The sequence below is a fragment of the Rhea pennata genome, chromosome 1 (genome assembly GCF_028389875.1).
Source record: "Rhea pennata isolate bPtePen1 chromosome 1, bPtePen1.pri, whole genome shotgun sequence".
Classification (NCBI taxonomy): Eukaryota; Metazoa; Chordata; class Aves; order Rheiformes; family Rheidae; genus Rhea; species Rhea pennata.
Window position 1 is genome coordinate 152,748,124 of NC_084663.1, and position 24,893 is coordinate 152,773,016.

The 24,893-nt window shown below is 35.9% G+C and overlaps 1 protein-coding gene across 1 annotated transcript in view; it reads right to left on the bottom strand.

The window, feature by feature from the left end:
* Positions 1 to 24,893, bottom strand: part of ATP11A (ATPase phospholipid transporting 11A) — a 138,029-nt gene that overhangs the window by 48,911 nt on the left and 64,225 nt on the right. Inside the window, exons 2-5 of the mRNA XM_062575480.1 lie at positions 21,589 to 21,711; positions 4,789 to 4,878; positions 4,195 to 4,275; positions 1,161 to 1,268 (exon numbers count right to left, since the gene is read on the bottom strand). Coding sequence (XP_062431464.1) covers positions 1,161 to 1,268; positions 4,195 to 4,275; positions 4,789 to 4,878; positions 21,589 to 21,711 — 402 coding nt within the window. The remainder of the gene's footprint in view (positions 1 to 1,160; positions 1,269 to 4,194; positions 4,276 to 4,788; positions 4,879 to 21,588; positions 21,712 to 24,893) is intronic.

Consider the following 24,893-nt stretch of genomic DNA (forward strand, 5'->3'; position numbering starts at 1 on the left):
TCTCAAATCATTTTACAGATAATGTCTTATTACCTTTTACAACATTATTTGAGATGTGGAAGCTACTATCCTCACTTTAAGGACTTATGCAACAAAAATGAGCTACTTTCATTGGCTCTGGAGGATAAGCATCAAGCTCATTCAGTTACTGATACCTACAGATATCCCTTTGCATGCAAATGTTTGCTATGCCTGTCTCTCGTATCATTTAGTTCCTTAAAATGTTATCTCTGAAAAGCAAGGGGTAAGGGAGAAATGTAGAAAATAAAGGTAATGCATTAAACTAGTGTAATACAAATTCCAGTTATTCTGTACTTTATTATTTTTATTTGAGATGGATAACTGTTGAGGCACACAGACGCAGTGTTCTGCCTGTAATTTCTTAATTGTTTTTTTTATTACTTGGAAAGACAAAGGCGGAAGGGAAAGGAAGATATGATTCCTGGAATCATATCAATTTCCCTCAAAGGGAAAGGTCACAGCAGGAAGGCTGTGAACACTGTAGAGGATTTTATGGCAAAATAGGGCAAAGCAGAAAAAGATATTCCTAACAAAGATATTAGAAATAAAGAAACAACATAAAAAATCAGTTTTGCTGAGTTCTAAAAATAAATAATGATGACATGTTCATCTGTTCACAAAAAGAATTACAAACGTTGATTTCTGAAAATAACCTTCAAAACACCAGGAAGGGTATTTAGAGGAATTCAGAAGCCCAAAGGAGAGGTTGTGATCTGATGGGCAATGCAGAATGCATTCTGAACGTGTTTTATTTGCTCTAGAAGAAACAGGACAAAGTGATAGGGTTGTCTACGATAACCAAGCTTTAAAAAGTTCTTAATTTGCTTACCTACAGAGAACCAAAAATGGAGAGAAGACAAAAGACAAATCATGAGTGAAACACTCCAAGTTAACAAACGGAAAATGAACAGTTATGATAGGGGAGTTAGCAAAGCAAGCATAAAGCAGAAACATATGTAGCTTCTCAAAATACTTTATTGAGAGGTATTCAATTAAAAATCAGTATATTTTAGGTCTAATCTCTATGAAATGTAACAAATACTACAATATCTTCTACACTATGTTTCTGTAAAATTTGTTTTACAAGAACTGTGATGTGAAGCCTGACTCCTAAAAGCTGTTAAGTCATAGTTACTTACTCTTAATTTTCGGCTTTGCTTTCTAACCAGTTTGCCATGTTGAATGAAATGAACAGGGCACTGGTTCATTGCATTGTCAGCTTTATGTCGAAGCCAATCTTCGTAACCCTAGAAAACAGTGAAATGGATCGACAGTGATGCACATTTAGTTATAAAGACACAGAAGAGATCTATCTTGCAAGAAAAATTTTTAAAATCTTTGAGCAAAACAAGGAAGAAAAATAAAAGATTCTCAAAAGAAAAAAAGAAATTGTGATAAACATACCACTAATACAGTCGTGCTGGACATATGTGAAAAAGAGCACATACAACTAGTCAACAAAAATACATATTTTAACGAAGAAATTTTGATGAACAAAGGTGTTTACCATGTACAGAGTAGTTCCTGGTTTTTAAGTGATCATTTCTTGCTCTTAATCTATTGACTCTTGAGTAAGTCCAAGGATTGTAAAGAAATTGTTGCTTAGAAGATAAAATGTAGAAAATGCATTTTGGAAGGCCGAGATTCCACATTGAAAGATAAGGTAAGCGCATGACTGAAGGTGGTCGTACTTCCTGATTGCTTTACAATTACATTGAACGTTTTAGCCCTATGTGCAGCATATCAGTCCTCAAGAACACTGTCTGAGGAAGAGACTTTGCAGACTAACCAATTTGGATTGCTGAATTATCTTATCAATTTGTGATGTTATCCCAATAGACAAAATGAAGGACAGGGAATCTGCAGTTTTCCATTCAAATGATCCTGCATGAGTCCTGCATAACAGGCTAAAGACTGTGATTGACAAAAATACTAATGGGAAGAGACGGAAAATGCTATTTGTGTACCATAGAAATTTTACATCTAATAGGCACATTCGGAAATTCAGTACAGAACATGAGTATCACTACTCTGAATGCACTTAGAGATAAGCTGGGAACTCATGGAGTCTTTATAGCTTCAGTGCAATATTCTTCCAGGAGCTGGTACAGCTGCTCAAGCAGGACTCTAAAGTCTACACCAGGTGTCTGAAGACAGACTTAAGGAGATACAATTGTAATACTATGCACAGCCTGTCACAACTCAGACTTTGTTTGACTCCTACCTAACTACAGTGAGAGACTGTGAAGTGTAACATCTAAAATCTTAGAGTGGGAAAGTCATGCCTAAAATGCTAGCTATTGCATTTATCACACCTCTACTTATCAGCAAGATCTGAATTCTACTGCAAAGTACAGTCAACTGTGTACAGTCAACAGTGTGAAGAAATAAAAACACTGCTTTTTACAGTTTCTTTGAAAACAAATGAACAATAAATTTGCATTCATCATAAAGATCATGAAGTACCAATGGAGGTAATCAGTTATCCTATTCAAGGACAATCAAAATTACTCCTTTTAGCCATTGTTTTAACCGTCATACTCATGGAGCATGACCAAAGGTAAGTAGGGAATATAGAACCTCCATTTAAGTTTTGAGCTAAAACATAGAGCATTCTGATATAGGAATTTTTCTGATATCCAATTTCATAATCAATCTAGAGAACAGGATATTCTTTCTGAAGTATAGCATGAGATTTCTTATGTCCATAAAAAGTGCTAAATCCTTTGAGTGGATGGGCAAAAGATTATGAGCATCAAGCTGCTTGCACAAATTTTCCTAACACTATTATATCCCATTCACTTATTTTATCTCCCTACCCTGCAGAAAGGAAACAGCTGATGTACGGATCCAAAGATACAGTGAAGACTGAACCACAAAATGGAACTCACTGTGCCAGTGAGTTCTTATACTGATAGCTGTCCTGCAGGAGCAATTATTATGGACTGAGAGCAACATGCAAAACAAATACTAGCATCACTGTAAAGACTATTATTGGTGACTACTACTTTAGAAGCCTGGAGTTTCAGAAACTACTCTGTGACTATGGCAAGACACCACAGTAAATGCAGATGAAGAGCGCTGCAGTCACACAATGCAAGGCATTGCTTAGAAACTCACTTGCTAGTTCAGATTTAGTAACATTTCTGATGAGTTAACTTTGTACTGGCACGCTTTACGCCAGGTCAGGTATTCTTGCAGGTGGCCTGAAGCTGACAAAGTCAACAAATTCTGCTCTGGTTAAATCAATGGAAGTGGAATCATGTGCTCATATGTGATCCAAATCAAATTTATAATAGCAGATAATGAACAGATCTGATACTCATGATCGCAATATCCCAAGAATTAAAGCATTCTAAAATCACCTTAGGTTCCACTGATTCCAAAGAGTTTAGTTAACATTTAAGAGCTCATACTAACCAGTACCACTGCAGTATTAAGGTTCTAGGTGATAAACTACCATAACCCATTACTTTTGATACTACTAACTTAAAAGTGAAATGGTAAATTTGTACAGTTTCTTACCAATATAATGCAATTCTACTTGAACAGAACAAGTTTTACTAGGATCTTTTAAACTTCACTGATTGGCAAGAACTGATTTCTAAAAATTACTTCAGTTTTGTAGATTAATTTTCAAATTAAATGTGAGGAAGTACTAATCTGTAGGAAGTACTGCAGCTATCATTATAAACTGTAGATCATAACCAATAAATAGTAAAGATTTTAGCCAAAATAATTTTTATTATCTGTTCATACTGTAAAGGCTAAGGACATCTTGAAGCTAAAAGCAGATTTATCTTATAAGCTTCTGTAGTTCTTACTAAACTCATTTTCAATCATTATGGAAAAAAACCTAATAGGATCTGGATTACTATTTAGAAACAAACAGAAAAAAGGGTGGTGAGTAAACACAAGAACAGAAATGATCACTTAGAACACAAACAAAACAATTTAGGAGCTTCTGTTGAATTAATGAAAGACAACATCATTTAGCAACCAACTCCTACTTTAACTAAAGAAGAAAAAATAAAATTACTCTCTGAAAGTTCACCAAAATCATTCATGAGAAACAGTCCTAAAAAAGTATGACAAAAAGGTAGGGAAAAAAATAAATATAAAATGAATAAAATGCTCTCTTTAGTTTTATTTTTTTCTCACTCAAGTTCTCACCTGTTTGATAGCTGTTACAGTGATGACAAATAAAAGCGGAAGCCCACTTGTAACTGGACTAGTAGGTGTATCAATAATTAACTAAAACAAAAAGAATAAATATTTTCTGGTTATATTTTTGTCAGTGTAAGTAGTCAATTTTTAAAGCAAAATGTTTCAAATAATTTTTTAACCAATATGTAAACAAGTCCAAGCTCCAAGAACATTTATTTAAAAAGAACATTTTAAAATTTTAAAATTTTGAAATTATATACAATGCCAGCAAAAATTGAAAAATTGTAACCACATGCTATAATAAGATATATTTATATCATATTTGCATATCACATTTCATATCAACTGTTTGGATTTTTTCAAACAGTGGCTCATGAAAATACCACACAAAATTCACTTCAAAATAGGTATTTAAGGATTGAAACTTTTAAAATGAAACTGAAGTTAATAAAATGATATTTCTTTTGGAAATACCCATCTCTAGCCATCTATTTGGGGTAGCTTATAAGGTGTCTAACTACTACAACTTTTCTTCAATCAGCACACCTCATTGCAATTTGGAAGAGCCTAGAAATTTATTTTAAAATGAGGATAGCTTACCTGAACAAGAAAAATGATGAGAAAATAAAAGTTAGCTATTCTTCTGAATTGCTCAAACAAATTTTTCGGCACAAAGTTCCAAAACGTGTACTGAAAACGAACACAAAGTTTTTGAGTGTTTCTGAGAGAAAATATTATTCACACTTTATGCTCTAAAAAAAATCAAACAAATTCCCAAAAAATAAACCAAGATTAAATATAACAAAAATACTGGATAATACTCTGTTACTTATTTAATATATTTACTGAAATGGAATCTTAATTATCAGCCATGTATTCCTGGAATCATATCAATTATTTCAGACAGTGAAATAGACAATGAAATTTCAGACAAGGCAATCTTGGTACTATGGATTGAAATACTTTTATTTTTATTTATTTTATTTTTTTTTAGAACAGTGCTCGTTCCGGTATTTAGTTACAGAACAGTTCATTTAAAGCCATTAAAGGATATAAAAAACACTTTAGTGATCTTATTTCTAGTAGTACTTTTAACTCACTTCCATTTTTTAGGCACGAGTTGTAGAGGTAGGTCGCATTCTGAGTGTCAGCTAGGCAGAGACAGCAAGTTAGGGACCAAGTAAGTTGTGAGTCGCTCTTTTGTTCCCTGGCTTTAACAGAGGCATATTCCTCACAATAAACTATACTGAGCAAGAGCATTTAATTGTATGTTTTTCTACTAATAATTTTATAAATAGCCGAAGTTTAATAAAATAACCTGAGGTACAGTATATAAAGTTTAAATAGAAACTGTAAAAACTTCAAAGGAAAAAAAAAACATAGAAAAGTGAGACAGGACCTTAAGAAGTCATCTAGTCTCTTCCTTGCCCTGCAACTGGTTCAACTATACCCTTTTCATTCTTACACACCTCACTTTGTGGCTCCAAAAACTGCATCAGAGTATTGCACATCAGAACATGTGAAAAAAGCCAGCTAAAACTGTGCAAAAACATGTGAAAAATGGCTTACATCTTATTATCCAAATTATCATTTGGCACATAATAAAATGTCAACTCCAGCATAACTTTCATTTCAGAGCAGGCAGCCTGGGAAGCTTCAACAAATTATTTCTTCTGCTACAAATGTGTCTTCTCTTGGCAGACTGCACTGATAATTGCTGACATGCACGTTATACCACTCATAATATTTCTTCTGAATTTCACCCTGAAAGCAAAGACAGCTAGAGCTCTAAAAGGGAAGTACCTGTACAAGTACAAACCCTGCGAAGCAGGGTTTATTTGCACATACAACTCCTATAACACAGGATAATCTTTTTACTCCTTTTGGCTTAAACCCCATACCTGTGTAGGATGTAGGAATGAAATGTTCTTTTCCCTATGATATGCCAAATATCAGTATAAATAAATGTAAATGTTCCCCAAGTAAACTCTTATTCTGCTTAAGAGTTACCTCAAAACCCACGGAGGCATACACGCAACAGCTGGAAAGTCAGGTGCTGTTGCCATACAGTCAGAATGCTTTTCATCAGACTGGAATGCTATTTGCACTGCCCCTACCCATCCACTCGTGCTGGCTGAAGAACAGAGCTGGTCAGACCTGATCAGGAGTTTCACTTGCACAACAGTCCCAATCATTTAAAGCTGCTGTTGTGGTATGTGACAGTACAGAGAAGGAAGGTCCCACTCCCGATGATTTCAGCCTAGCAGTTAGTGACAAGGAGGACAGTATCAGCAACCGGGTATCTTTTTCCTTACAATCTCAGAGCTGTAGTCATCAATGAGAGGTTTAAATGCTGATGGTGATGCACAGACATCAAACAAAACATAAACCAGCAGGTTCTCAGCTGAAAGACAATTTTCGTGCAGGACTCTAGAGCATCTGGAGTTTTGACCTTCAGCTTTAATTTAAGAACAAACAAAATAATTTTATATGAACATTTTTCAGGTGTCCTTATGAAGCACAAGCAAAATTTAACAATTTTCCAAACAAAAAAAATCCTGCTTATGTTCTGAATTCAACTGTTGTGATCTCATTGACACTCTCAATGGCTACATACAGCAACAAAGTTCTTGTTAGTGAGTTTTGTATATATATGATTATACTAGGCATGAGATTGCAAACCACTACAGAGACATCAAAAACACATGCTATTTTCTTATTTCTTTATTCACTATTACCAAAACACTAGATTTCTTTTACTTCATATGTTGCAAATAATGCTATGTAGTAAGAAATCAGTTATAATATTTCTGTATTTTTATCAATGATTATCACGAAAAATATCTCTGTTTTCTAATCTTATGTATTTATTTCCTTATGAATCTCTGCCTGCGCAGAAGGTAACATGAATAGTTTCAGTGAAAACTTTGCTTACGTTTTTCTCTGTTCAGCAGTTTTGATATAACAAGTGTTTTTCCACGTTTCCACTTACAAATTTTGATGATTTATACGAGTTCCCCAAGAGACCATCCATAAAGTAAAAACACAATCTTTTAAGCAATAATTTCCCACTTGAATCTCCTATATGGTAATTTGATTAAATCTATGGTGGCAGCATGCTGCTGTCAGATTGGATATTTAAAATAGAAGACTGAGGAAGCCAAGTCAAATAGTTAAAATCTGTAAATAGACTGAACATTCACCTTCATCCTAAGTATCTGATCCTCCTCATAATCCAACATCAGTTCAATACTCTTCCAATCAAGCACTGGGTCTCACTTTTACTGCTACTTAACCTTTAGTAAGCAGCTTTCCTAAGTATATATGAATAGGCTGGGAGCAGATTGTTTCTGTGGTTTGTGAGGTGTTGCTTGAAATAGATATTTCTTAAAAACAGAGAACTTCTTGTAACTTCATTTTCATTTACCCTGACAGATTGTTAGCATTTTATTATGCTGGATTTAACAAATATAAAGCACAACTTTATCCTGCCCATTTTTCTTCAAAAGAAATAATACTTTATGAATGATTTTAGGCAACAAAGAAAGAGCACCAAGATGACTAGACAGACCAGGATATGTATCAACTATAGATTAACTATATATTATATAGAAGCTGATGCACATTGTCACAAAGTAAAATGTGTACAGGACTTGATCTTATCATAGTATTCTCAATTTAGGGTTGCAGGTAGCACTTTTAATTTGGATTTATTTTGGAAAATACTGTAATCAGCCACAAAATTCCAAAAAAATGAAAATTAACCTTCAACTAAAACCTTGAAGGGAGCTGAAACCAGAAGGAAATTTGAAAATGGCTTGTATCTATATAAATGTTACAGCTCTCATTTCTATCCAGTAGAACAATACTTTCCACTCTTCATGAAATCTTGTATCATTATTGGTTTGTGCCACACTATTTCCTGTAGAAGGGCATTGCAAGTATTACCTGACCAGTATACATATTCTTACTGATGCAATACAAATATTAAAAATATTAATTGAAAATGTTTAATACCTGGCAGTTAATTCTCTTCATTTCTAGTGTTCATGCTGCTCAGAGAATGAGATGAATTAAGAATGCAGGTCCCAAACAATTTTTTAGTTGTGTTAAAATATTACAATTATCATGATGTAGCAGCATTAACAACACTTACTACAGGAATCTTTGGCCTATGAAATGAAGGCTCGTAATGCTTGCACTACTCTGGTTTATTTTCTTCACATTTCAGCCTTGACAGCCACATGACCATTCAAAGTTGAGAGAAAAAAAAAATCACTTCAAAGTCCCTTCAAAAATTCACCTAACAATGGAAATAGCATGGATGGAAATTAAAGAACTCAATTTTATTAATTACCTAGAAAGATAAAATATTGGCTATGCCAAGGCAGAGATCACCTTCTTTCCTGAAAAGACATGATGCCTTCACTTCAGCTTTACCAAGCTTTCTGAACAAACCCGGAATGCCTCATCGAAACTAGTCAGTGAAGACAAATGTTTTCAGGACATGCTGTTTTCAGAGTTCCCATCTCCTGGTCATACAGACATTTTGGATGTACTCTCCAAAATCAGAGCAATATCTACAAATGGATGATTAATGTGTAACCATCATAATCAATCCTAGGAAAAACAACAGAGTGCCTGCTGCTCAGAGCAAGAGTTATCTCATGACTGCATTCAAAAAAGTCTCTTAATCCTAGTTAAGTAGGAACAAAATAAAAATCTTCAATGAAGAGACACTAAAGATATTAAATACATTAGATTATTATGCCCAGGTAAAGAGCTAATTCTATCTCCCTTAAGACAATTTCTAGCAATGTTCTTTGAAAAAAATGAAAAACATAATTCACAGATATTTAACAACCCTTTTCAATATAGCTCACTTGAAGAAAATAAGGATATCCAAATAGTTAAGGACCTGACACTTTTAAGATGGGGAAGGCTTAACTGTTATTTTCAGTTGTTCCAGAAGACTTAGAAAGTGGAATGTCTATGTGCCTTCTGCATGCTAGAGCTAATAGGTCAGAGAGCAAGTAAGAGTTTCATACTCGTCTAAGGATTATGAACAGATGCATCTAAAACACTGTGAAAGGAACTGTAAAATCAGTCTGCCTGAATTCAAAACAGTGTAACTCAAATAGAATTATAATCATGACAGTATCTGTAATTCTGTACTTACACTGCTTGGGTACACCTCAGCAGTACTGTGAAACATGCAGCTGTCCCATCTCAACAGTTCTTGCATTCTGCCCCTTTACCAATACCAGGTCGATTGCTTGAATTGAAAGCCAATCCCATTAATTTAAAAACACTAAAAAGGGTCCTATAACAATTTTTTTTTTTTTTAAGATTGTATTTTTATTTTTTCATTTGATATCTGCATTTCAGAATTTTGGCTCACATTTCAACCTTTTTTTCTCCATTCTAAGAGGTCAATATTTTCTTAAGTAAAAGGCTATTCTAATGGAATCACTTGACATCAAAAGCTGGAGCTGTAAGGAAAAAAATGCACTCCAGATTGCAGTATTAAGATCTCTCAACATCACCTCCTCAATTTCTCACAGCTTATTTGTTTAAACAGGCACTACCTCTTTTCTAATCTGCTCTGATTTCACAGTCTGACACTCCTTTACCTCCACATTACTAGACCCTTTTCGCTGTTTCTTGTAAATGTTTAAACCTATTTTGCTAAAAACATCAACCATGTTGCTTCAGCCTTGGTCTGTAGATACCTTACCATGCTGAATTCTAACCTCCTCTGCAAGATAGAATTAGGGAAGAAAACATAAAAGCTGAACCAAATAATGCTTCAATCACTTCCTTTTTCAAGTTTGTCCACGTTTTCTTTTAACAAATCAAGAAACACATGCAAGACTTGAGTATGCCCACAGTTACTTCTGCAGTTTTAATATACAGATTTTTACACTACCCATTAATTACCTAGAGACGACATATTTTTTCAAGCTGCCATCTTAATAAGTGGATTTTTTTATATATGTATTACATTTTATACATACTGTTATATTCAAATTATATCTATATATTTACTACCTATTTTACATATATCTTTATATAATTTTAAGGTATTCCCCCTTCAACAGGATAGCTGAAAGAAGTCTCCTCAAAAATCTGACAAATGCTTTAAAATTGGTTTTATTTATATACATATTACTCTTTTTTTAGACAAATAATTTCCCAAAGTTTAATAGAGCAGAGAAATAGTAGTAAAAATTACAGAAAAGGGTGTGAAAAACAGTAAATCAATAATTAGCTGAAATCCTAAGCACTGATTTCAGTCTCTATCTCAAGTGACTTGCTTAGTAAGCTGTGGCAAAACTTAGCTGTGATCTCTGATATATTACATCAGTCCCATCTCTCAAACTTCAATCAAAAAACATCAGCTATTTGTGCTTCTTGTGATCCAATAGAAATAGTAACATCCACAAAATTTTGAAAAGCGCTTTGCAAACTGTAGAACACAACTTAGAATGAATGTAGAAATACATAATTAGCTATATTTTAATCTAGGTATTTACTTGAGCTTTATCTTCACAATTTTTACAACTCTCTTGATGGAGAGACCACATGATTCAGGGTACTTCACATCACATTGCTCCTGGTGAGCCCCTTCTAGAGCAGATCAGTATGACCATACTAAAAGGCACACAGAACATTCCCTAGCTTGCTGCCTAGCCCCCAAGTGTTTGTGCAGACCTCTCTGTCCCACAAGGCATGCTATACTTACCTGCTTCACGTACACATGACCATGCCAGGTGCCACTGTGGCCTTTGCTTAGGATTAGCATGGTCAGCATTGTTGGCTTTCTAACAACATTGCTTCAGGCTGTGTTTGAAAACTTTAAGTTAAAAACTGTCACTGCCACTACATTGAGAACAGCTAAAGGGAAAAGGGCTGCCAGAATGAAATGAGGAGCATCCCAAGCAGTGTAAATGCTCCCAAATAATGCCATCATACTATCCTCTCCTTGCATGTACAAGTTTGAAACAGCCTGCATATTAAGATGTTATAAATTATATTTCTATAGCTTTGTATAAACAGATATAAACTTAGAATCACAGAATAACTTTGGTTGGATTTTTGGAAGCAATCCAGTTCAACCCTTGCCTAAAGCAGGTCTAATTAAGATCAGGTTACTCAGGACCACCTCCAAGGACAGAGATTATACAACCTCTCTGGAGAAGTTACTTATTCCAGTATTTGGCCACCCTCATGATAAAAGAAAAATTCTTGGTATGTAATTAGAATTTCCCATGTTCCAACTTGCATCCATTGCCTCTCATCTTTTCACTAAGTGCCTCCAAGAAGAATCTGGCTCCATATTCTCTGCATTCTCCAATCAGGTAGTTGCAGACAGCAATCTACAACACAGATCTCCCCTCTAGCCCTTCTCTTCTTCAGGCTTTACAGATCCTGCAGGCACTCCTCATATGCCACGTTCTCTGTCCCCTGATCAACTGGGTGGCTTCTGCAGGGCTTGCTCCAGTATGTCAATGTCTTTTCTAGAATGGGGAGCTCAAAACTGAACACAGTACTCCAGATATGCTCTCAAACGAGCCAAAAAGAAAAGAACAACTTCTCTCAATTTCTGGCAAGACTCTTCCTATTGCAGCCCAGGATGTTGTCAGCCTTCCCTGCTGCAAGGGCACATTGCTAGCTCATCTTCAACTGGGTGTCCACAAGACCCCCAGATCCTTTCTGCAAAGCTGCTTCCCAGCCATTTGGCCCTGGCCTGTATTGGTACATGGGGTTATTCTGTTATGCAAGTGCAGGATCTTGCATTTCCCTTCGCTGAACTTATGTAAGGTACTTGTCAGCCCATTCCTCCAGCCTGTCTGGGTGCCTCTGAATAGCAGCTCTGCCCGCCAGCTTGTTGACCGCCCACCCTCACATCCCAATTTGGTGTTGTCTGAAAACTGGCTGAGAGTGCGCTGTGTCCTGTCATCCAAGTAATTAATCAAGGTATTAATCAGTACTAGTCACAGTACTGATCCCTAGGGAATGCCACTAGTTACTGGCCAACAGCAAGGCTTTGCACCATGGACCACACCTTGTTGAACCTTGCATTGCAGCTGGTTTTCCACTCACCTCATCATACATTTATCCAGCCCGCATCTCATCAGCTTGGTAATAAACAGCATATAGGACATTGTCAAAATCTTGCTAAAATCAAGTTATACAATATCCACTGCCCTCCCCTCGTCCTCAGCACCAGTCACCTCATCATAGAAAGCAATGAGATTGGTCAGTCATGATTTGCCCTTGGTTAACCAATGCTGGCTGCTCTCAATCACTTCTTGTCTTTCATACGTTTAAAAACAGCTTCTGAGAGGATTTGTTCCATAATCTTCCCAGGGACTGAGGTGAGGCTGATCAGCCTGTAGTTCTCTGGCTCCTCCTTCCTGCCCTTCTTGCAGATGGCTGCGACATTTGCCTTTTTCCAGGCATCAGCAACCTCCCTCAGTTGCTTGTCCTGACCATCAGCTGCCTCAAGGCAAAGCTCAGAGTAGTCAAGCCGCTCCTTTGCACAGAGAGCAACCCCTCCTCCTCACCTTTCCACCCAATCTTTTCTGAAAAGCCTGTACCCCTCCACAGCAGCACTCCAGCTATGAGAGCTGTCCCACAATGTCTCCATATTCTCAATGAGGCCATTGCTCTGCAGCTGTGCATGGACTTGTAATTTTTCCTACTTGTTCTTCACGCTACACACATTGTGTACAGGCCCCATTTGGAAAGGGCTCCATGCTGTTTTTAGAGGAAATGTGAGAGCCTCCACTGGCATGCTGTCTCCAGGACACATCCACTCTGTCCCTCATACCTTTGTTTCACTTCAGGTCATGATAAACCTCCCACAGTATGCCTAGTTCAAAATCCTCCTCACCAGGTGGGCAAGTCTGTTTGCAAAGACACTTTTGCCCCACTTTGTCAGAAGTATCCCATCCCTGCTCAGTAGCCTTTGCTCTTCAAAGAGGGTCCTGAGATGAGAGAATTCAAAGCCGCACTTGCAACACCAGCCATAGAGCCAGGTACTGACCTGCTGAATGAGTCTACTTCCTCTTGAGCCTTTTCCCTCACTGGAAGGACTGAGATGACTACCTGGTCCCCATGCTCAGTAAAAACTTTCACCCTCCCAAACTCTGTAGTCATTCTTGACATGCATCAGGTTACCCTAGCAGTATTGTTGGTGCCCACATGAAGGACCAGCAACACAGCAAGCTCCTCCAAGCACCAAGCGTAAGGACACGAAAAGCTTAGGTAGTGCAAAAGCACTGACCTTAGCAAACAAGCCTCTTGAAATAACAGGTTAGAGCAGCAAAAAGCTGCTTCCATCCCCTGCAGAAGGGAGTCTCCAGTAACTATCATTTGCCTTTTCTCCTTCATGTGAACATTAGGTTCAGGCTCAGATGGCTCTGAAGATTCATCACTTCCTGATGGATCTTTTTGTCATCACCAGCACCCCAGGTACTACACATATTCTGAAATCACAGATCTGCAGGTGGAGCAGGAATCTTCCTCCTGCTGCCAGAGGTCATAAGCTTACAGCAGCCTTTTCCATCTTTACAGCTATCCCCCACTACATATTTAGCCCGACCCTGCCCCTCCTTCCTTGATGAGTGTAGTTCAGGCTACACACATCTTTGTGGAGTTTCTGCAAAGACCCTGTCAATCTCCTATTTTCCCAGGTGGTGCACAGCCAGCTCTTCTCTTCCTGCAGCTCCTTCCCCTGTCACCTCAGCACAAGGAGAAGAGCACACCTCTGACAGGAGAGGCCATGGCTGCTCCGGGCCCCAAGGAGATGCATTAGCCACTCCAGATCTGGTCCAGATCTGAACACTGACATCCAACTGCCGATGCTCCCCCTGGGCGAAGGCCTCCAATATGCCAAGGGCATTTGTACCAGTCAGTGCCAGAGAGTGTGCCCTGTAGCAAGTTGAGATCATCACTGCATCCAAGCAGCCCTGTAAAATCGTGAGCAGAGATGCTGGACCTCCTGCATACCAGCTGTGGTAACTGATGCTCCTTCAGAAGCAAATAAATAGCAAATGGAAGTTGTTTCAAAGTGTCTGCCACTCCAGCCACACAGGAGAGGCTTTGCCCATTCCCAACCCTGCTGTGTCCCATCTTTCAAAATTAAGAGCCCCCTGAGGCAGCAATAAGGCTGACTTAGCCTGTGAACATAGTCACACGCTGCCCTCACAGCAAATAGCATCTTTATTGGAATGTATATGCACTGAACAGCATGCACTCTAAATATAAAATTAGTTATACCTTGATATATATTGCTATGTTACTGTTGTTTAATAGCTGAATATACAGCATATAAAAACATAACAAATTTGAAAATCCATTTTTCTATAGGTTTGTATTTTTCCCAGCATATATGTCTAAAATTCTCAGATTAGGTCTGCATATTTCTATGATTTACTGAAAGTAGCATTGTTTTAAAAGTTGCACTAACTACCAGAGACAAGAGTGGGAACCTTAGGACAATAGTTCAATAAGAGGTTGTAGAAAAATACTAACAGCCTTCCCTTTTTATTAGATTTATCCTGAAGTTATTTTTAGATTGCAAAAGACCATTATAATTGTTTAGAATTACCTATGGTCCAGACCACAGAACTATGTAATACAGTTCTTTATCAGTATCTTTTATGTTACTGTATTACAGTTAATACAGTATCTTTTATGAGGTTCTGAAATAATGTAACGCATTACTTCTTAAATGTATAGTGGCCAGAAAAAAAAATGTTTGACATTGAAGCACTGATAGATTTAAAAAACTGTATCTTTGCAATTACTGATTCAAACTTCTTGTATATTAGGAAGAAAGTCAGTCCTGGACTTCTGTAGCAAATTAATTAAGCTTATGAGATGAATTAAAAACTAAGATCTTATATCTGATAGTGTAGAAATGATGTTACTATATTAGGAGTAATTTGTGATAATGTAAAGAAACTGCATTATACTGAACATGAAACAGAACAAAGTTAGAGCCGTACATTCATTCTTTTCTTTTTTGTAAGCAAATGATTCTATGAGAACAGGTTGCCCAGGGAGGTTGTGGAGTCTCCTTCTCTGGAGATCTTCAAGGCCTGCCTGGATGCAACCCTGTCTAACATGCTCTAGGCGACCTTGTTTGAGCAGGGGGGTTGGACTAGATGATCTCCAGAGGTCCCTTCCAACCTTACTCATTCTGCGATCCTTTTTGAGCAAACAACTTTTCAATTTTTTTTTTCTTATTGCTGGTGTAATACCAAATAAGGTATACAGATACACTCAAATATACTTTCATGTTTAAATTTTATCTTTTTTATCTCATTATCCTCCATTATTTCAAAATTTACATATGACTAGACAATAGTATTTTAGCATCATCCACTAGAACCTGACAGAATTATTTAGCTTTATTCAACTATTAGTCACTGAGATTGAGCTGACTCACAAGTAATAAGATTACTACTGAAAGCAGCTAAGTTTTCTCTTGTAATTTATAGGACTCTCAATGTGCAGCATTACCGTTTTAGGCCATTCTCATACAAATCAATGTTCGGATCAGTATCCAAAGAGAAGTTCTCAGGAAATATGAAAATAACAGAATATACATTTTTTTTTTGAGAGACACACAAAATTGGGAGCACTTTTGGTCAGTGAAAATACAATAGTACAGCATTTCTATAGCAGGACATAACAGTAATACTGTTTGCCATCTAAATTGACCTCATTGCTTCTTTATAATAATCTACACAAGACGAAACTATAGTACAAGTATAATTACATATCATAATTTAAATTGAATTAAATATCTTTAATTGAGGGCAAAGTTTTCAAGTTACAGTTCTTCATTCACTATAGAATCAATCTTGCATTTAGTCATATCCCACTACTCTTCAGTATCATCTTGCTCTGATCTTAAGCCCCATTACCTACAGTTATGTTAGTGACTCAGGCACAAGTATTTATTGTAGCTGTAGCTACAGCTGTAGCTGAAGCTTGTAGCTTCCCTTTATGAAACTATGACACCAAAAGTTTGCAGCTATATAGGATCAATGCTATCAAGGCAAAATACTGTATACTGATTACTCACAGACTGAAAACAAGAATAAGAGGCCTATTTACAAGGCTTGCAGATTCGAATCTTTTAAGTTTCTCTAAGCCAGTTTCTTCTATGGGTAGTAGGGAAAAAGAGTCAGTTCTCCCACAGAGCGTCTGCTGTGTTTCTGTTTGTCAGCTTTTATTGACACACAGTGTAGTCTCTGACCCCTCAATCAACAGATCATTCCTATCCTGGCATCTCTGAAATTTTTGATTCTTCCTTGTGATCATTCTTTATGTTCTCTACTAAAAGCAGTAAGCAACTGCAATCAGAGAAGTCCTCACAGAGCTCCATATTGTTCTCTTAAAAAGATGTCATTTCTAAAAACCTCCCTCCTGTTCTTCAAAAAAGAGACAGATACACACATCAAATGATTCTGTAGTTCACTGACTCAGTGAGGAGATGCAAATCCCTACTGTGACTACACATTAACGAGATCCTTGAAGCATAGCAGTTCTATAAATACATCAGATCAATGCAATAGTCAGGAGGAAGTGGAATGTTACAAATTATTAACAAACAAACAAAGTGGTATAATAAGTTTTCAGCTCTGTATAAATCCATAGTTAGCTTATACACTGAATGCTGTGTGTACTTCTCCATCCTAAAAACTCTATAGCTGACTTGGGAAAAGGTAAAAAGAAATCTGATCAAAAGCATGAACTAGCTTCTGCACGAAGAATAATTGAACAGACAGATAATTCAGCCTAGAAGAGAATATGGCAAAAGATCATAAATAGAACTGAAAAGACAAACAGGATAATGGTTGTTTTCAGATTCAAGGCTCGGAGAAGCAAATGAAATTAGCAACAACTAGCAGTTTCAAAATAAAGGGGCCATAGTTAATGTACTCTTAAACTGTAGAAATGTTTGCTGCAGGAAACTACAGAATCTGAAAGTTGGGTTCAAGAAGTGTTGAAGAAATTCACAGATGAGAAATCCAAATAAACAAACAAATAAATATTAAATACAAAGTCATCTTTGTATTTTGTTTCAGAAATGCCTTAATCTCAGATCAGCAAATACTGAGAGAGTGTTCAGTAGAACCATCAGTCCATGCTTGCTTGTTCTCCCCTTCTCCCCTGGCATCTACTGCTGGTGACAACATACTGTCCTAGCTTTAGCAATTCTCACGTCATTATCATGGTAGCTAGACAGGTACACTGACATACTGCTATGTATATAAAGATACTCTCTTTAGCTTACTAGTTGGGGTACTCTGGGTACAACAAAAATACGGAACTTGGACCATAAGCAAATTTCATATTAATTAGTTATTCTGTAATTGGTGAAGTTTAAGAAAAAAAAAACAAAACCAAACTTACGTTATCCTGATTCAGAAGAGGAAAAAAATGTTGTTTCCAACCAAATTCTGTTAACTGCTACTGCTGTATAGTTTTAACTTATTTTCCTTTTTACTCTGTAGTTAGTAGAATCAGTAAATTATTTCAAAATTTGGTTTATTTTTAAAAGAAAAAAAAAGCAAGCAACAATCCCCAGTTCAATTTACTTGCTTTTTTTTTTTTTTTTCCCCCTTTGAAACATTAGGATTTTCTATCAGTTGATATTTTGCTGCATCATTGTCAAATGATAAATCCAAACAAGGACATACGACAGCTACCTTAAAGGCTCATGCAGCTGAACTGGCTAAAAATTATATCAATATAATATCCCCTTTACAAAGGTCAATATTTTTAGAACACAAGCCAACTTATGCACAGTCCACAAGACATAAATTTATGCCTTCTTTCCCTTCAATACAACCTTTTTATCGTATATTCTTAAAAACATAACTGAATTAACACATCAAATCAAAAGGATATTTTTGTTTGGTGAAGGTGTATCTAGAAATCGTTTTTCACCGCAAGGAACATGTCATTAAGCAGACATAATATCAACCACGTTGTACAGCAACACTGCAATATATTAAAAAAAAAATATACCCTTCTGTACTGGAATCAAATTATTATCTTGCTGACACCAGGAAACCTCTGCTGAAGCCAAGTAAAGTTTACATTTGGAAAGAATAATGATATGAACCTTAGATTTTCCTAGTTATTTCAAGCTGCCATATTTCTTCAGTGTTTTATGACAGGTCATTTGTCAGTATAGCATACAGATAATATAACTGATGAAGTTTAAGTTTAGTTTGTCTCAAATTGGTAAAATCTGTACTTAGAAGTTTAGAGTTCCTTCATCCTTGAAGAGCAATTATCGTCCTACTTGTGTAAGCATTAAAGACCTATAAAACCATAGCTGAAAGTTACTGTCTGTCTTACCAATGAAAGAGTAGGGAAACATCCTTCATGGTTGAGGTAATATTACACAGTGTGCTTGCGTGTATGTATTTTAGTTTAACAATTATGGATTTCCTATTTTAATTTTGTACATTTAATCATTTTCCAGTAAGTTTTAGGCTGTATTTCCTAAGTTGTGATAGAAGTCCCCCTAAAGGGTATATGAGGGATAGGTGAGGATAGTGAGAGGTTAAGAGCTAGCTAGCTTACCGAACCAGAAGGAATATAAGCCAAGTCAGCATGGTGCTTTGCCCAGGATATTTGGGGAGTATGTGAATAATAGAGTTTACTTGAAAGGAACAGTTACATAAGATAGAATTGAAAGTTCTCATATAAAGACTATCTTTAAAACTGAACTTCTAGCAATCTAACAAATTGTGCGATACTGTAACGCACGTATATGAACTCTATTCCCTCCTGAAATAACACTGCTGTATTTACTTTCACAGTAAGACTTAGAAATTTTTATAAGTGTAACGAGTTTAATGAATGAATGGCAAATTTGAGAAATATTTAAGATAAAAAATTACTCTAATAAAATTTTGTTCATGGAAAACTACTTATAGTTGACAACTAAAGAGTTTAATATTAAAAACATTTAACTGAACATGTTTTACAACTAAATAAAAATATAGTGAAGTCTCTTTGAACTAGTTGAAATTCTACATGTCTACTAAACGCAGGCAAGGATCCTCTGCTCAGAACAGCTTAAAGCTATATTTAAAAGCTCATTCTGCAAAGCATAATAACTTACAACTTACACTAATTTCAGCATCATAAAAAGATGCCAAATGTCTTGCAGGGCTGAGCTCTCAGAACAAGCTAAGGGCACATAAAGCAGGTAGAATAGATTTAAAAAAATCTTTTATACTCTTGTTTTATGAGGATTTTAGTTGATTTTTTTCCATAATCACACTGACTTTTTTAGCTACTAATTTAATTAAATTTAGCCATTAAATTCATGTATATGGATGAATACAGAAAACCTGCCTTTCTCACTTTTTCATTAATTTACTTTAAATGACTGAAACAGAAATATTAATTTTTAAAAAAGTATCTAGAAACAACCTGTTTGAGGCATCTAAATACAGAGTACTATTTTCCAATACAGAAACAAACAAAACTTAAGAAAAATATTTATTTTCTTAAAAAACTCAGAAAATAGACTCTCCCAGATAGCTTTACAGATTCCATGCCTGACACTAGTGACTGTAATCCTATGAATTCTATTTCTTCATTGAACACTTGTTATGGAGATTTTCATCAAATAGGATCAGGTTTTCAATTAAACAACATTATTCCTGACATGAATACAATTTTGTAACATTTCAATATAAACAAAATGGAACTACACATTCGCATTTCCCCTTAATGAGCATTCTTAGCACAGAACAAAACCAACTTCTTTGGAGCAGAAACGTCATTCCAGTTTTTTCTTTACATACTGAGAATCACATAAAGAAAAAAAAAAAGTTTGAAGAAAATAATTTTTAGTCCTCCAAAATGACCCAATATTTGAAAAATAAAAATTTGTCAGGATTAAAGTCCCCAAAAGACCAGTAAAGACATACTGGAAGTATGAGAGTAAAGAACCTCATGAATTCAGTTGCTACAAAATGGTATAGAAATAAGGAGATAATGTAAAGGATGTTTTAATTTGGAAAAAAAGTCAACAGTAACTTACTTCAGTGGCTTTATTTATGTATGTCCCAGATGAAATGTAAGAGATGAACAAATAAAAATTGTCACAGGAGCACAAAGATTTGGATGAAATATGTTTGCTCTTCAATAATCCAAAATGCAATACAAACTATTTGTGTAAAGCACAGGATTTCCCCTTAATTTGATCTTACTCCACCCAGACTATTTACTGCACTGTCTTTTGAGTAGGCTATCGAATTAAAGATGACTAGGTACCAGGCTGTTTTCTTTTGTACTGTTTTTGAATGAAGTATGAAAGGAAGGTAGTAAAATATATTTTCTTCAAATTCTACATAAGAAATGAGAGAGAGATTGAGAAAAGTGAGGGCTTACTACTGTTTGACCATATATTATACACATAAAATAAAAAGAAATATAGATGTTTAGGGCCTTAAGATTACAATGGAACTAAGTTTCTTAATTGGGTCTGTGTATCTGAGCCACTTTCCAAAAAGAAATTTTCTCTGTAGGATAATTATTTTATTGAACTGATTATTTTCTAGCTGGTTTAAAGGTGTGTGCTCATGAAGATTAAAACCTAAGCACAATAAAAATACAAGTTCTTAGGGTGTTAGCCATATATTAAGCTACAAGTGTTCAACATTCAGATGAGGTTTTCCATGCCAGTGCAGGACGGACCTTGCTAGAGCAACACCATCAGCCTAAAGAGGTACCAATAACCTAATTCCTCATGGAAAGCCGCAGAAGTATGAGGAAGGATACACAAGCTAAAGCGAGGGACTACTGGGAAGCTTCCAAATACATCACGAATAGCAAGAGTTAAGAACGATCCACTTCTAGGTGGATAACAATATTCTATTATTTCTGTGGGTTTTTGTCAATACGAGCTTTTGAAGGGAAGTGCAGTGTTATCCTGAAGATAGCTTAGTTTATGGATCATTTGTATTGATTTTATTACTTCTAGTACTTTGAAGTATTGTTCTAGGTTAGAAAGAACATACTCTTCTCTTTGGAATATTTTCTTTACTCCAGGGTCACCTTAAATTAAATTTAATGTCATACCTCTGTGTGGAAAAGAACAGCACCATTCTAACAGTTTTCTATGTACTATTTTAAACATGAGATGAGTCATTTTATTCCTGTTCATGCTAGAGGCAATTTGGCAATTAAGTTTTGGTATAAGAAAATTGAGGTACCTTCTTTTACCTTAGCCAGTAGTTGTCACAATAAAGCAAAACATATAGGAAGCAAAAATTCTTGGAGGAAAAAATGAACAGAAAGCATAAGTTAAGCTGATTTATGTAAATGAATGAAGGAAAATACTACTACCTTTGATGAGACTATTCGGTTATCTGGATATCTCTGTGGAATGTATGCTTCAGTGCCTGGAGGTGGTTCACGGTGCCCAACATAAATAGTCCGACTGTCCACCCAATTCTCTTCTCCAGCACACTATGAGGAAAAAAAAGGTGTCATTTCAGTTCACTCATTATTTCTACAGGAAGATGAGTCAGTCTGAATTATCTAGTCACGTCTCTGATCATCAATGTATACCCAGCCATTAATGTATTACCGCTACATCTCTATATATAATCTCCTCAAGAACACAAAAAGACACAAATACAAATCAACTGTCAAAACTCTGCCTTAATTGCACTGAATAGCACTTTCCCTTAAGGCAATAAAGGAGCATCCATAAAAAGTATTATTGACTTTTCTTCAGTAATAAAACTGAAAAAAAGAACGGTTTAAATTTTTTTTCAGTCAAATTAAGTTTTTATTAAGTGTTTATGTGGTCACTACACATTTCACCACTGACAAAAATCCATGTTATGTTAAAAAATGTGTTTTATATGTGACAAGTACAATCTAGTTTTTAAGACTGGCCAGTCAGAACTTGATTTTTCACTTGCAGCAAAGTGTTTTTGTTTCTAAAGAGAAACCCTCTGTTCTCTGAAATACTAGTAATATGGTTTTCCTAGACACTAAGAAAATTTAGGAGATCGCAGATTGCCAGTAAAAGACTTCAGCTTGTCAGCCCAAATCTCTTGCTCTTTAATTAAAGCTGTGTCTGCAACTAGAAAAAAGCAGATGAGCCAAACTGAAATATTCATATATTTACATCTCAGAATCCCCTTACACCTACAACTTGTCTAAAATCAGCACCTGTATACTTTCAATTCACTATAGAATTACGAATTCACTGCAGAAGAACATTTGCAGATAAACAAAATGATTAATATATTTCTTCAGAATTGTGATAATAAATTTTTTTAGATATTCAGATTGCTAAATGCTCATCCCTTAGCAGTTTTACAAATTCTCATCTATAATATGAAAACTATTACTCAAGTATAGTATATATTTCTAATATCTTGTACCATACATTGGAAAACTCATGCATTAGCTCATTACTTTAACGTCATCATTAGGTCAAGTTTGGAGTTTTAATACGTAAATTAAATATTTAAATGTGTAATCCATTTAAACAGAAAAACATCACTTCAGACTGTAATGTTGCATTTACATATACTTCCATTAAGCATATTAAAGTTTTTTTTCTCCATCCTCAATAGCAACATCTATTTAGTATATTAAATGCTTCCTGAGAGTGCTCCTGGGCATTGGCGCTCGATTGTCTCTATGGGTGAATTGTCAGAATGCTTTCTAGCGAACTAATACCAAACAATTACTAGGAGCAGTTTGGTAGTTCGCATAGTCAAAGCATCGCTCCCAATAGCAGCTGGATGTAGCTATACAGCTCTTGACAGTAAGAGTTCAATCATATGAACACTGTCTCTTCTTTTCTAGTTTGTCTCATCACCAATAGTTCTGAGCACATTTACTTTACTAGTACAGATATAACCAACAAGTCTAACATAAAACAAAAAAATTCATTCTAGTATTGCCTTCATTGGTTCACTTCTACATGATTATTCTGTTGTCTTAAGGGCAACATATACACCAAGAAGAAACTTTCAACATAAATTATGTTAACAAAGTGTCATAATACTCTGAACACCTAGAGTAGTTATGCTTATTAAACGATTATCTAATTTGAATGGTTTTCTTTAGGAAAAAAGGGACTTCAAAAATATAAAAAGAGAACCTATTATACTTAGATTATTAACCACAGAACAGTTGAATAGTCATGAAGTGGAAAGTAAAGTACAATAAGAAGCTTAAACAAAAGCAACCTTCACTGTCCCACGTGTTCTAAAGCTAGTTAACAAGAAACTTAATAATTCCTGCATATTACAGAAAAACGAAAGTTAGAAGTTACCAAAAGGTAGCTTCCAAAGGTTCAGAAGCTACCAAAGACCAAAAATATAAAACTAAAAATAAAATTAAGAATAAAGGTTAAAAAAGCTTGTGTTTTTAACCATTCTAACCTGAGACCCCTAAGAAGGGACCCTTAAGAAACATGATACTAACACAAGTTACCTGTAAAGGAAGTAAAAACCATAGCTTTTCTTAAGACAAATCAATGGCCTCATCACAGTTAAGTTAAACTCTGTAACTATTACTGATTTCAGTGGGAGTGCACATACAACATTTCTCAGATATCAGATCCCTTCAGTCTGGAGCTGAAAGCAGAATGTAGATGAGTTTAAAAAGTAGCCTAATTTCCAGGCAGACAACTCTTTCTATAGCTCTAATTTGACTTTTTACAGTTGAAGAGCAGACTGCCATTCTACCTGTTCAGGTCACGTCTAAAAGTCACTTCTGAAGACTACACAGATTTGACTTGCAGCAAGTCTAAGTATTTTGGAAGGAAGTAAACTGCAATGAAGAAGTTTCTATATTCTATCATCCTTCTATGGCGAGACCAAAAACTGGTATTCTTTATCATTCTACTGGCACAGAATACTTGTTACCTCTCCAATATTCTTGAATGCATACAGCACACAAATGATTTACTGATGCTTGTGCCAAATAATTCCCCTGGAAATGGAAGAAGGTGTGAGATATTCCTGAGTAGTAGGTTAGATTGTACAATATACTTATTTTTTCTGTTAAGAAGGATATTCCAAACATATAAGCAACATGAAGATTATTCCTCATACAGTAAAGCACCTGAGTTGCATAAGGGAGGCACATATGGGCAAATGGGAATTCAGTACACACATTTCTGAAATGAGGAATAAACCACACAGCTTGTCCTTCCCCCTACACAGGCCCAATCTCGCAATATATATCCTATATTTACTGTGAACCAACCTAAGCAATTTGGCAAAGATATTATTAGGTCATGTAACTGAACTAATTTTGCTGATGATACTGAATCATCATTTTGCCGATGATCCCAAGCTGGGAGAAGTGGCTGACACATCCAAAGGCTGTGCTGCCATTCACAGAGACCTGGACAGGCTGGAGAGCTGGGTGGAGAGGAACCTCATGAGGTTCAACAAGGGCAAGGGCAGAGTCCTGCACCTAGGGAGAAATAACCCCATGCACCAGTACAAGCTGGGGGCTGACGTGCTGGAGAGCAGCTCTGCAGAGAAGGACCTGGGAGTGCTGGTGGGTGAAAAGTTAACCATGAGCCAGCAATGTGCCCTTGTGGCCAGGGAGGCCAATGGTCTCCTGGGCTGCATTGGGAAGAGTGTTGCCAGCAGGTGGAGGGAGGTGATCCT